Below are 12,552 nucleotides of genomic sequence, written 5' to 3'. Positions count from 1 at the left end.
TAAGTTTAGCCTGCACTGGTACTCACGTGGGGTGCTGCATCATCCTGCGCCTCTGAACCTCCATCCTATACATGTGCGGCAGGGTCTGGTGGTCCGCAGGGAGATGTTGGGCCAGCTGGGCACTTGAATTAGTGAGGTGGTGGGTGGACAGAGACGGGGGAGGGGCGGGCGGCACGGCGTGGCCTGGCGGGTGGGATGACAGAGGTGCATGAAAGGTGTGGGGAATGAGAAATTCACCTTGTGCTGGGGTCTGAGGTGTAAGCTGGGGGTTCCCATGGGAATGAGGACAGGCGGAAGAGGACTGATGATGCAGTGAACGTGTTAGAGGGCCATCTGGGTTTGACAAGAGATAAAGGGGAAAAGTTAAAACTGTCAAATTATGCAAGGATCTTTGTGTTAAAAAAAAGAACAAATAAATGCAGATATCTTCTGTTTCCAACCTACTCCAATCACAAGCCTAATAGTTAATGAAAAATGATCACTTTTTAAAAAAATTATATATACCCAGTATGGCAGAAAGGTTCAGTTTCTCATCTGTCTAAAACAAGATATTTAGCTCCCTACTGTTTTCTTATCGGCTGGCCCTCAAAATCAGTTTTAATACAAGGTTGCTATGGAGCTACTGCGCTCGCAACCAGCAAAGGACATCCTATCAAGCCAAGGGACTAAAAACTTTTTAAAGTCAACTATTTAAAACATTGTGAGGCTTGAGCTTTGGGCTCATGGGATTTACTTGTTCACATGCTGACCTCACCATTCAAAACTTTTGCTATGTTTAATACAAGCACCAGTTATCCATCCACTTTCTGCCACTCAAGCAGGTCCAGATTGCAGAGTCAGCAGTCTAAGATGAGACACCCACCCCTCCCTCAGCCCAGCCCTCCTCCAGTTCTTGTGGTGTGGGTGGAGACCAAGGCATTCCCAAGTTAGCTGAAATATGAAATCTCTCTAGCATTTCCTTGGTCTGCCCCCGGGCCTCCGCCCAGTATGACATGCCTGAAACGTCAAATACCTGGACCAAGTGGCTCCTTTCTGTGTGGAGGAGTAGCTGCTCTAATCTGAGCTCCTCACCCTATCACTAAAAAGAAATCCATACAATTTGGAGTAGATCATTTCCACTGCTTACATCTTATATCTCATTCTTTCAGTCACTACGCAGAGCTACCTATAGGTGAGAATAAGAACGACCCCTGAACTGACGGACTGTCTCTTTACTATAAAAGTCTGGTATAGCATTAGGATTGCTTTAACAGTATATTTTAGAATATTATATATGACAGAAAATAAGAAAAAAAAACCCATTATAGGTGCTCTTGGGGCTTTGCCATTTTCCTGCTTTGAATTTGTTAATATTTGTCCACACTGCACTGAAACGGGGAGGGTGGACAAGTAAGGGAAAGGTAAGGAGAGGCACCAGTGACTCTAAATTTTCATTGCATCCCCACCAAGAATCCTCATCGCATTGCTTCAGACTAACCACAAACTGGAAAATTCTGAGTAGCAAATTAAGTTTCTCAGCACTGAGCACATTAACCTGTTAGCCAGCACTAGTGTCTGTGAGTGAGCATTGGTTAGTATTATTGCATTGCAAATCTGTTTTCATAGGCAGCAGCAAACATTCAAAACGCATTTTCAAAAGTTTAAAAAGTCTGATGTAAAGTACTGCGTTGTACTCACAAGTTGGGTGCATGTAATGTCTGCAGGGCTGGGGTTGTGTTTGCGGCTGGGGCTGAGCCACCATAGGGGAGTTGAACGAGTCCACCACACTTGGCTGACTGGGCCCAGGGGTGGGCTGGGAAACATAAGCAGGAGGCCGTGAGGTGGAACCTGGGCAGCAAGGGTCAAAGGCTGAAGTGCTGCCATGGAAACTCGCCCCGCTGTTTCCACTGCTCCGAACGCTGCTGTTGCTCAGGTCCACTGGCAAAGTTTGCTATGAAAGGAAGACAGACATTTCAGAAAGAATTGGGACCAAATCTGCAGAACACTGAGCTCGAGTGAAAAAATCCCCCATCAGGAACCTCTACTTAGTTTTTCCTCCCTCAGTCTCTAACTACAGTGCTGTGAGGAAGTGTTTGAATCCTTAATGACTTCTTTTTTCACATTTTTGTCACACATGTCAATGAAACTTCATTTTAGACAAAGATAAATCAAGTAAACACAAAAAGCAGTTTTTAAGATGGTGATTTTGTAGCAAAAGAAATTGCCCCCTAAATCTAATAAATCTAATAACTGGTTGTGCCACTCTTAACAGCAACAATTGCCATAAAGTGCTTGCAGCAACTGGCACAGAGTCTTTCAGATTGCCGTGAAGGAACTTTGATCCGCTCTTCTTTGCAGAATTGTTTTAATTCAGCCACACTGGAGGGTTTTTGTGCATGAACGGCCTGTTTAAGGTCACGCCACAACATCTGAATCAGATTTACGTCCACTCTTTGAGTGGGCCATTCCAAAACCTTCATTTTGTTTTTTGAGGCATTCAGAGGTGGAGTTGCTGGTGATCATTATTATGTGTGTTGTTTTTGGTCAGCAGTGGTTTTGCCTTGGAATCCTCACATAAATGCCATTTTTTAACAAGTCTCCTTCTTATTGCTGAATCATGAACTCTGACCTTAACTGAAACAAGTGAAGCCCGCAGTTCTAGTTGATTCCTGGGAAGGTTCACCACTGTTCCAAATTTTCTACACGTGTGGACTCAAGTGAACCCTCACTGTGGTTTACTTGAGTCGCAAAGCCTTAAAAATGTCTCTGTAACCCTTCCCAGGCTGAGAGATGTAAATGTAAATGTAAATCATATGTTCTTGAGATGCTTTGGCGTGACCTTAAACAGGCCGTTCATGCTCGAAAACTCTCCATCGTGACTGAATTAAAACAATTCTGCAAAGGAGAACAGGCCAAAATTCCTCCACACCAACGTGAAACACTCACTTCCAGTTATCACAAATACTTGATTGCAATTCTTGCTGCCAATGGAGGCATAACCAGTTATTAGGGTTGAGGGGCAATACGTTTTTTGTTTTGTTTTGTTTTGTTTTTTTACACGGGGCCACACCTGAAAAGCATTTTATGGACATAAAATGATGATAAACAAAAATTCTGTATTGACTCATTTTTGAGAAGTACTAAAATGTGTTTGAGGATCTGAAGCATAAAACAGACACAAGACAAATATGCAAAAAGAAACAAAACGACTAAGAAATCAGAAAGGGGGCAAGTAGTTTTTCGCAGCACTGTAAATAAAACATTAATGATCACATTCACTGATTGATTCCAAATGCATCATGAAGCTTTGACAAAAACAGGCTCAGAAGTTGTCGTGGAATAAAATAATAACAAAAAAATCCCCTCCCTTCATTCACCCAGCACTCTATTGAAGGTTATGGATACTGTAGGGATATAACGAGTCCTCATGACAGAGTGAGTACAGCTGTTCTGTGTTTCCAAACACCTGTCAGATAATCTCAATAAATGCCTGGAATGAGGCAAAGTATGAAGCAACAATGAAGGTAGCTAAAAGCCTCTAACCTAACTACTGTAACTTCCCATTACTCAGACTACATCATTGCTCTTCAACATAAGGGTGATTCAGTATTTGGGGCAGTTCTTTGCTATACATTTGGATACATATTTAACTTAATAAATTATTTTTTCCTTAGCTCTGATCTTCCCTTAGCTCCACTTAAAATATCTCTGGGGTGCCAAAATTTCTTCATGCAAGAAAATAAACCTTAGTGGTCACGAAAACCTGGTTTGTGTGGAATCAGCGTATGCTTATACTGCCTCGCTAACAGCTATGAATCAATAAATATTGTACAAACAGCCATACTTGGTCATGGTAGTGGGCTGCGTTGCTGCTACTACTGCTGTTGCTGCTGCTGCTGACTCCAGCGCAGGGGGCGGGCAGGGCACTGGGTCGCACCACGGGGCATATCGGCTCTGGAAAAAGCATGGTGCCTGGGGGCTGCGGTGCTGGGTGGTGGGCATGGTGGAGAAAGTGTTGAGTGTTGCTGTGGCTGTGCTGAGAGCTGCTGGTCTGCTGAGGGGACGACGCCTGCAAGCAGCTTGAATGGGAGTGGCTCAGGGGCAGGTGACCAGGGGAGGGGCCTCCGCATGGTGAGTGCTGCTGACAACAGGATGGGAGCCTAGGCATGGCCACGCCTGCATTTTCTCCTGTTGTACCTGACAAACCTGGTCTGTTGTCATCTGATGAGAGCAAGATATATGAGAATTATTTTTCTTTTTAAAAATGCTTTTACAGGGCAGACAATAACACAGAGGACCACACAATACAGACTAATTAGAAATTGGCCACTAAAAAGAATTGATTTTTTAAACACAAGATGTCTCCAGACAACAGTTGAAATGAAACTGCCTGCTGCAGCAGATGTCAACATGCTGTGTCCTGTCTTACCCTCTGGACCTGTGCGAGCAGAGCCACTTGGCCTCTGTGTGTGCATACTTTCAGGTGTTGAACCTGGGCAGCTAGTGGAAGGGCCTGGGGCATCATTGAGCTCTGAGGTAGAGGCTTGATGGGATGATGATGATGATGAGGACGACCTGACTGTTTGAGGCTGAATCCCGCCAGAGGTTGTTGGCACAACTGAGAGATCTGTGGATTAAAAAAAACAAAGTCAAATGGTAATCAGAAAAGATTATGACACCAGAATAAAAACCAGCTGACTTTTGTCAGTTGAGTTACTGATCAGAAGTAGGGTGGGAATTGGGAAGTTCAGTTCCTTGGAAGTGTTAGCCTGCTTGCCTATCAATCCCCTTTATCGACTGCACTTGTGCTACAGTCAGCTGATTACAGTTTGTTTGCAGGAGGACGAAGATAGTGGCACAGTCTACAGTGTGGTTATGACATTACTTTTATTTTTATTACACAAAAGCATGGGAGCCCAAAGTGCAAAATCCATCCATTACAGAAACAAATGAATTAGACTTGTAACAGAACTTTGGCTCTTTGCAGGCAACTCCACAGGCAGTATGCTAATGCTAATGCTAAGTTAGCTAGAACACAGACTGATGATAAAGCTGAGTGAATGCCCAGCAGCCAGACCGTGTACTTTAACAGGTAACAAGCAGATGAGGAGTTGGGCTGCTGTGGCGATTCATTTTGTGCTGTCGGCTTTGTGTAAATAATAAGAGAGATATCATATGTGTGTCCTCATTAGGATAGGGATTCGTGTTGGTGTGTGGAACCTATAGGTTTATATTGTTAACTGGTAATTGTCAGATGGTCTGTTTCAGGTCATTTTATAGAAAAATGTGAAAGTAATGTTAACGAGTAGTAGTAATTAATTACTCCAAGGATAAAGACATTAAGTAATGTACAGCATTACATTTAAGACAAGTGTTCTGTGTAATAGGTAATAATTACTTTTTTGAGTAATGAGCCCAATAATGATCGCAACAAAGAGGGGAAACACCTCCAACGTGCAACATTTGACCACACAGCACGCTATTAATTTCTAGGAATGCAATGTCTTTGATATGCTGCTTAGAAATCTTGGCGACTCTCAAGGCAGAGCCAGTGAGAACTTGATGAGAATCGATAAGGAATCGAATAAATAACTGATATCGATTATTGAATCGGAATCGCTAATTTCTTATCGATTCCCAAGCACGATTATGTGTGGAGGAGACACTGTGGTATTTGTGCACACTGGTAATGTCTGCCATACCATAGTGTCTGCAGAGGCTTAGCAGCCAAGTAGAAGAGCAGACCTTATTAGCATTCCAGTGTGTAAATACCATCTGCTTTTCATATTCACAAATTAATTTCCCCTCTTTCTCCTAAGAAATGCAAATGCTCTAATACTGCGTGAGGCACCATTTTGCTACCCATCACAGGCGCAGGCTGATACAGAGAATGACATCCAGGCTAAGAGACAAATACCAATACAAAGCAATGTAACAGAAAATGAAGTGCGAGATACGAATACACTGAAAAGAAATGCAACCTTACTGGTTTAGGTTAATGTTGTCACAGAACCATACAAAGCTGAGTCAGTATGAACTAGAATGACGCTAAAATTTAAGTCAATTTAATAAATAATTAGCCAATTCTATTACTAATTATATGTTTTTTGGTAAAATATCGCTTTTGGTTCCACTCAACATTAGATCTTTGTCTGCTTATTTACATCTCATATCTAAATTTAAAACACTTCAGAGATTGGCATGTGGCTTAAATTAAAGTTCTGTAACAACTTGACAATTAAATCCAGTATTTTTTTTTATTTTTTTTTTATTTTTAAGTTTAATTTTAAATGTTTTTTCCTTGTATATATTTTAGTCTTAGTTTTATCTTTCACAGTTGTAGACTGTGACAAATAAGTTACTACAACTCTCACACAGCTTGCATGAAAAGTACATTAGCTGAGCCAGTAAGACCCAAGTTAAAACATCGCTTAGTAATCTTTTAACCAGGCTTTGTTGAAACGGGTTCTGTGTTACCATCTTCATCAACCGTGAGGTCCACCACCTCCCCAGCATTCTGCCGCAGCGGTTGGATAACAGTGGAGAGCCTGTGACGTCCACGTGGCTCCTGGAGGCGATTCTGGGAGCAACTATTACCCCACATTCGGCCAAGACCTCCCACTGAGCGTGACCTGCAGAAAATAGACACATTGAAAAAAGGGGAGAAAGAAAAAGAGACTGTTACAACATGCTGGAGTTCAGGACCACCGGGACTATTCTCACAGCTCACTGAAGCATTTGCTTTACAAGAACCAGACCAGTTCATTTCCAGGCCAGCAGATGCTGCTGCAGCTAAAGTGGATGAGGAAGTAAAAGTGAGCAGATCTGACAGAAGGACTTTGTGTAATGGTTTTGCTGCAGCATCTAAAACAGTGCATGGTAGGCTAGGGATGTGTGTGACTAGTCAGTGACACGTTTAAATGTTAGTACTCTGCTAATATAAATAATGGTCAATGCCTTTTAACTGCTAAGCAACCATCCACCACTAGTTAGCAGCAGCCCCTATGACTCTGTGGCAGTAAGCTGTAAATGAGCATGCTGGAAAGTAAAACAGATGACAAGCCCTGCAATCAGCGCAGTTCTGTTATACTTTGATCTGCAGCCTGTGGTGGAGTAAAGTGGCATATCACCACCTGATCAGGGCAACACAGAACCACAGTCTGCACACGTGTGTGGACCTGCAGAGGAAGAATTACAGCTGGTGCTGCTAAGATAAGCCACACTTGACAAACTAATCCCCTGTCTTTGTAAAATATTTAACATCAATCCATTAGGCTGTGTAGTTTTGCATTCTTTTTTTGTTCTGCACTAGTTGTTTTGTTTGAAACTTTAATCATTTACTTAGTAAATTAGTCGCTAAATAAAAAAAACCAAAAAACAAAAACAATACAAAAAATTGACTTTTAGAATCTGCAGACTTGTTCTGCAATCAACTTTGCATCTAAATATTCCCATCGTCTCCAACCACCTTTCGTTTTCCTCGAATTAATTCAAACGCTGTGCTGCTCTTGCCCCACCTTTAGCCCATTTTCTTATCTTTCTTTTAATTTTCTCTCTCCAAGGCTCCGGTTGCTCTACCCCATGGCCTCTGAGACTCAAGTGAGAGGCCAGGGAGTAGCTGCATTTCCCTCCACAGCACTGTAAATCTAGGTGATCAGAGGGAGGAGGGCATGACCTCAAGGGACAAGAGTCAAGAGACTACAGGGGAGTGCCGTAAAGCTTGATGCCATGGAGCTCTGCAGCTAGGGAATTTCACTGTGGCTAAATGAGAGATTAAAAACAGGAATACAGAGCAGCAGAGGGAAGGAAGCAACAGCACAGTCTCAGTAACTCTGATGTGACCAGCTCAGAGATTCCTACTGATTGATACATATACATCAGACATCAATACGTTACTGATTAAGTCATTGTTAGATTGACCCTTTTCCCTTTTTTAACCCATTTTAAGGAGCAAACTGGGGACAAAAACTTGACTTCTGTCTGGCTTCACAAATGAGTCAATCCTCAGAGACTCGCATGTTAAAACGCTGAGCTTCAGCCATTAAATAAACTTGTTTACAGCCTGGTACAAAAATAGATTTGCTCTCTATTGATAAATTTGCCCTTTGTGGCAAATGCCATCTAGGGGTGAGGCCACTTGTTGTCTACTATGTTTCACTCTGGCCAATTCAAATCACTGAACTGAACCTCTGGGCCACATTTGTGGTGTCCATTTTTTAAATGGAATTATTTGACACATAGCATTGCTTACAGTGAGTTAGAACCAGCAGCTCTGTTTTTGGTTAAATCTGGTATTTCCTTAATCTGCTTACCAGGCACTAACTAGCAGGTAAATGTGTCTGTGTGATACCAACACAGAGTTTATGCACACAGCTTGCTAACAATACTAGCTATGATTAGCTCGTAACTTAGCACCTCACTCTCTTAAGTCTTAATGTGTTCAAGTCTGGCTCCAAATAAAGCATGGTGATAACCAAAAGCTTACACAGGCAGAGTCCAGAAATCAGTGTGTGAAGTCTTTTGTATACAGAGTATCCTCCTGAAAAAGTGGCGCAATCTCATCACGTTACTATGAAGGAACTTTTCTGCAGCCTGAATATTGAACTGCTAACTGTTGGAATGCATCCATATTAGTTGCCAAGGGAATTCATCATTGCTGTTTGAATCCAGTTTGAATAAACACTGACTGGAATCTGCTATTGGCTCATGCAGAGTTCATCCGAATCGCTGTGGCAATGAATAATGGTCACCCTGGACATACTGCGGAACACTTTGTACAACATCTGTTTGAGCTCAGGATTTATGCAGAACACAATGCAAAGACCTGCATCCTCATATTTAGATTTTATGGTATTCAGCTCTTCATTTTTTGCATTTTCGTTTTAACCGAGTCCCATTTTGAACATCAGTTTTAACCCTAGAAGCTTTTTTAAACTGTTATGTTTTGGCTACTGGAACACACTAATTTTCTTTCTTTCTTTTTAATTATTTCTCATGTTTTCCTTTTAACACAGAGAAAACAGAGAGAGATCACATGAATTGGAGGCCCTTGCTGTAAACGTCCCAAAATCTTTCTCTTTGTTTTAGCCAAATGACGTACTTGTGACTTCTAAGGGTATTTCCCTGATCTTGTCCGAGCAGATTACAAAACCAAATAGAAACTAGAACAACTGAGTAGAATAGGAAAAATGGACTTATTCACACCAAAGAAAGAAGTGAGCAAATACTGCAATCTTTTTTTCCTTTTACTTCTCCTCCTTGTTAAGTTATTGTCATGAATGAGGTTTTATTTTGTATTTTAAAGATAATAATAGGATTTACCACTCTGGGATCACCTGAAGAAATATTAAGACAGACTTGAGTCCAATGAACACACATGGTAAGCCCTGAAAGCTGGTGAAATAACCAAACTACCAAATACCTTAAATCTATGGAAGTGTTACTGATGAAAACTAATGTTATTTAAAAAGCAAAAGTATTTGCTGCACTCTGTATAAAGTTAACTAAGAAATAAAAAGCATTATTATTCCTCATTTCACTTTTAGTGCCTGCATGTTTTACTTTAATACTTTAAAGATGAATATGTAACGTTTTGAACTGGCTAACTAAGAAACAAACTGAATTAAGAGATGGCTTTGATTTCATTGCTTAAATGTAACAGAGCAAACGCTTTGTGTTGAGGGGGATTCCCACTAGCTCATACTGTCCTCGTCCAAATCAGCTTCCTCTGGGACGTACTGCACAATGCAACAATAGAGGAGGAAGCTTATTAAACTTCATACTTCACACATTGCTAACAAACACTTGTTCCTCACCACTGAACACACAGCAGTGAGGGTGGCATCTGTGGGTGGAGGGAGTGGGAGTGGGGGTGGGGGGAGGGGTGTACATGGTGGTTGTACTGGGGTCTAATTGGCCAGCATCCTCAGCTCAGGGTTGATCCCAAGGAGAGGGGCTTGCCACTAGGGATGGGCTCCTAATTAAGCAGCCCTGGGATTATTTTGTAAATATCTGTTTACCACTATGACCCCTTGAGTGTGGCAGCAAAGAGCAAAACAGTACATTGTAAATATGAACACTGTGGGAATGGGTGGCTTGGCAATGTCGAGGCTGTGCCAAACCAAAGTGTTGAGAGACACAAACCCCAGGGAGCTGAGGTTCTGTGCACTGCGGCAATGTAAACTGCTGGGACTGATGCTATGGGCAGCTAAGGCTGGGAGGTTGGGAGTTTAAAGGTTGGGAGGGGATCATACAAGGCCAACACCACTGTGTAAGAGAGAATAAACAATGTGAGGCATTAAGCTTTGCCCTGACAGCAGTATTGGCTGTGTATTCATAATTTAGGCCTGCCAACTCTAAACACAGAGTAGAAAACTTTCAGGAATCCTGCAGAAAAATGTAGCACGCACATAACGCTCACAGAGAGTCTTGTGATATTCACTGCCCTAATATGCATATACTGAGCTGATTAGCAGAATCAGGGCAGGGACTCATCAAGGGCTTTTTTTTTAAATTGATCCATGTCAGCTACATAATCCTTGTTTATTGTAACTCACTGTGCTCTGGGTGAACCAGCTGCCAAACGCAGCCCACAGTGCAGTGCTAAAACACTGGAATTTTCTCCTGACGCACGGCTTTACAGGCGAGTCAACTGCATGAACGAATAAATAACTGCCAGCCGTTCAAATTCAAGATGAGAACACTGACAGCAAGTCAAATGAACAATCTGAGAGGCAGTGGGTTAAAAATGGAAACACTTTACTTAATTTTTTTAGTGTTTTTTCCCCACTTATATCAAAAGTGCTGCTGTTGGTTTAAAGCTGAATTTGGAGTGCCACATTTTGCACAAGCTGGGAGTGAAGAGAGGCTGTCCAACCCTGTATGGTTTTACTTATCAGGCTATTTATTATGTTATCTTCAGCTTTTACACTGCGTTCCAGTCTTTTTGACTGGTTTTGGCTGCTCTAAGACTGTTTCTCTCCGTTTTCAGAATAAAAAGTATATCTATGTGTAGTGAGACTTAGGAAACCCACTCTTGTGCCCACAGAAGTTGTTTTCATGCAAATGCATCACACACAATTAAATATATCACATCAGAAGCAGCCAATCACGATACAATATGTATGTGGGTTTTCATACTTCTGAATATCGTGCCTGTACTAATATAAACTGCACGTGAACATATAAATTAGACCACTGGCAGTGTGAACAAAGATTTCACTGCTCATTCTCCTGGCCTTTGATTCTCCGCCCTTCTGCTCTGCTGCTGCCCATCCCCCTTACAGCAGAGCTCATCTCTACATTCTCTAATGAGACAGGACATCTTTGAAAGTGAGGAAAACAGGCAGACAGGCCATGACATCGCAGGCTGGGTATACTCACTTCCAGAAACTATTTTTCATATATTACTGATGGACTAATGTGAAAGGTAGGAACAGGAAAAATATGGTTAAAGACAGAAAGCCAAAGGAGACAGATGGAGGTTAACACAGAAGCAGAGGTTTGTGAACTGAGCTGCATCATCGCCTGCATGAGGAGACAAGAAGTTATATGAGAAGAGAGAGAAAAGATTAATTGGGTGAGGAAAATGGAGGTGGGTGTAGTGGAATACAACTTTTCTAAACACACTGCTCTCAAATGCTGCACAATTAAAAGTTCAAATGACAATCAGAGCCATCTTTCATTCTTTACTCCTCTCTTTGTTTTATTTTACACACACATATATATATATAAATTCTTCAACTCAGTGTGCCAAACTATCAATGTCTGTCTCTAACTAGCATCCATATCAAAAAGACTTGAGCATTATATACAGTGATATGGCAGCCATTATACCAATCAGGCTATGCAATGTATACAGTGTTTCCCTAAATATGGACTTTACTTGTGTGAGATGCCCAGGTATATCAAAAGTAGGATAAGTATATTCTGCATGCCATTTTAGCAGTTTCTTTATTAGTGAGTAATTCTGTTAGCTGGCACTGCTGTGGCGGTCCTTGATATCATTTAGCTGTCTCTCCAGAAAGTCTATTAAGCAGTTGTGCACAGCCCAACCAGCCTTGTGCATGCAGTCGTTATGCTGTGGAGAACCACTCTAAACAACAACAAAAAGGTACAAAACTGGTTCATGTGCTGCAATGCTGAGCCCAGGAGGCTGCAGAGCAAAACTAGGACTACAACTTTCTCCATACACACCAGAGGTTGGTAAAGTTGGACTCCATCCTCGGGATAAGGGACTCAGTGTGGAAGCAGCTAGTTATTGTTGTTATTCTTTGCCACAATATAGCACTACGTCTACTCCATGGTAGTTTTAAGCTTACATAATAAACCTCTAGTGATGTTAAAAAAACAAGTCTGGAATACTTTCTGATATATAAGTAAACATGAATTTTAGAATTATTCTGTGATATGGGATCATTATTCACATTGGTTATATATAGTTTTACAATTTTAGTAGCATATAAAAAAGTGGCATATCAAAGTGACTTTTTTGTCCCTGCCACTTAAATCATTCGTGGTGTAACAAGTTAACTATATTTAACTATAAACCTTTAGTCACGCATCTGGTTGACC

At 41.5% G+C, this 12,552-nt stretch overlaps 1 protein-coding gene across 5 annotated transcripts in view; it reads right to left on the bottom strand.

Annotated features, from left to right (window-relative positions):
• rnf111 (ring finger protein 111) overlaps positions 1-12,552 on the bottom strand; it is a 33,559-nt gene that overhangs the window by 7,905 nt on the left and 13,102 nt on the right. For 4 of the 5 annotated variants that reach the window (XM_006780098.2, XM_006780101.2, XM_006780099.2 and 1 more), the window contains 5 exons: positions 6,457-6,611; positions 4,409-4,606; positions 3,824-4,200; positions 1,678-1,930; positions 27-333 (listed from right to left, as the gene is read on the bottom strand). In XM_006780098.2, coding sequence (XP_006780161.1) covers positions 27-333; positions 1,678-1,930; positions 3,824-4,200; positions 4,409-4,606; positions 6,457-6,611 — 1,290 coding nt within the window. The remainder of the gene's footprint in view (positions 1-26; positions 334-1,677; positions 1,931-3,823; positions 4,201-4,408; positions 4,607-6,456; positions 6,612-12,552) is intronic. The other variant, XM_006780102.2, reaches the window with a different exon arrangement.

Source organism: Neolamprologus brichardi, chromosome 1 (genome assembly GCF_056152115.1).
Source record: "Neolamprologus brichardi isolate AB-2024 chromosome 1, ASM5615211v1, whole genome shotgun sequence".
NCBI classification, from domain to species: Eukaryota; Metazoa; Chordata; class Actinopteri; order Cichliformes; family Cichlidae; genus Neolamprologus; species Neolamprologus brichardi.
This window is presented reverse-complemented; position numbering and strand designations above follow the sequence as displayed.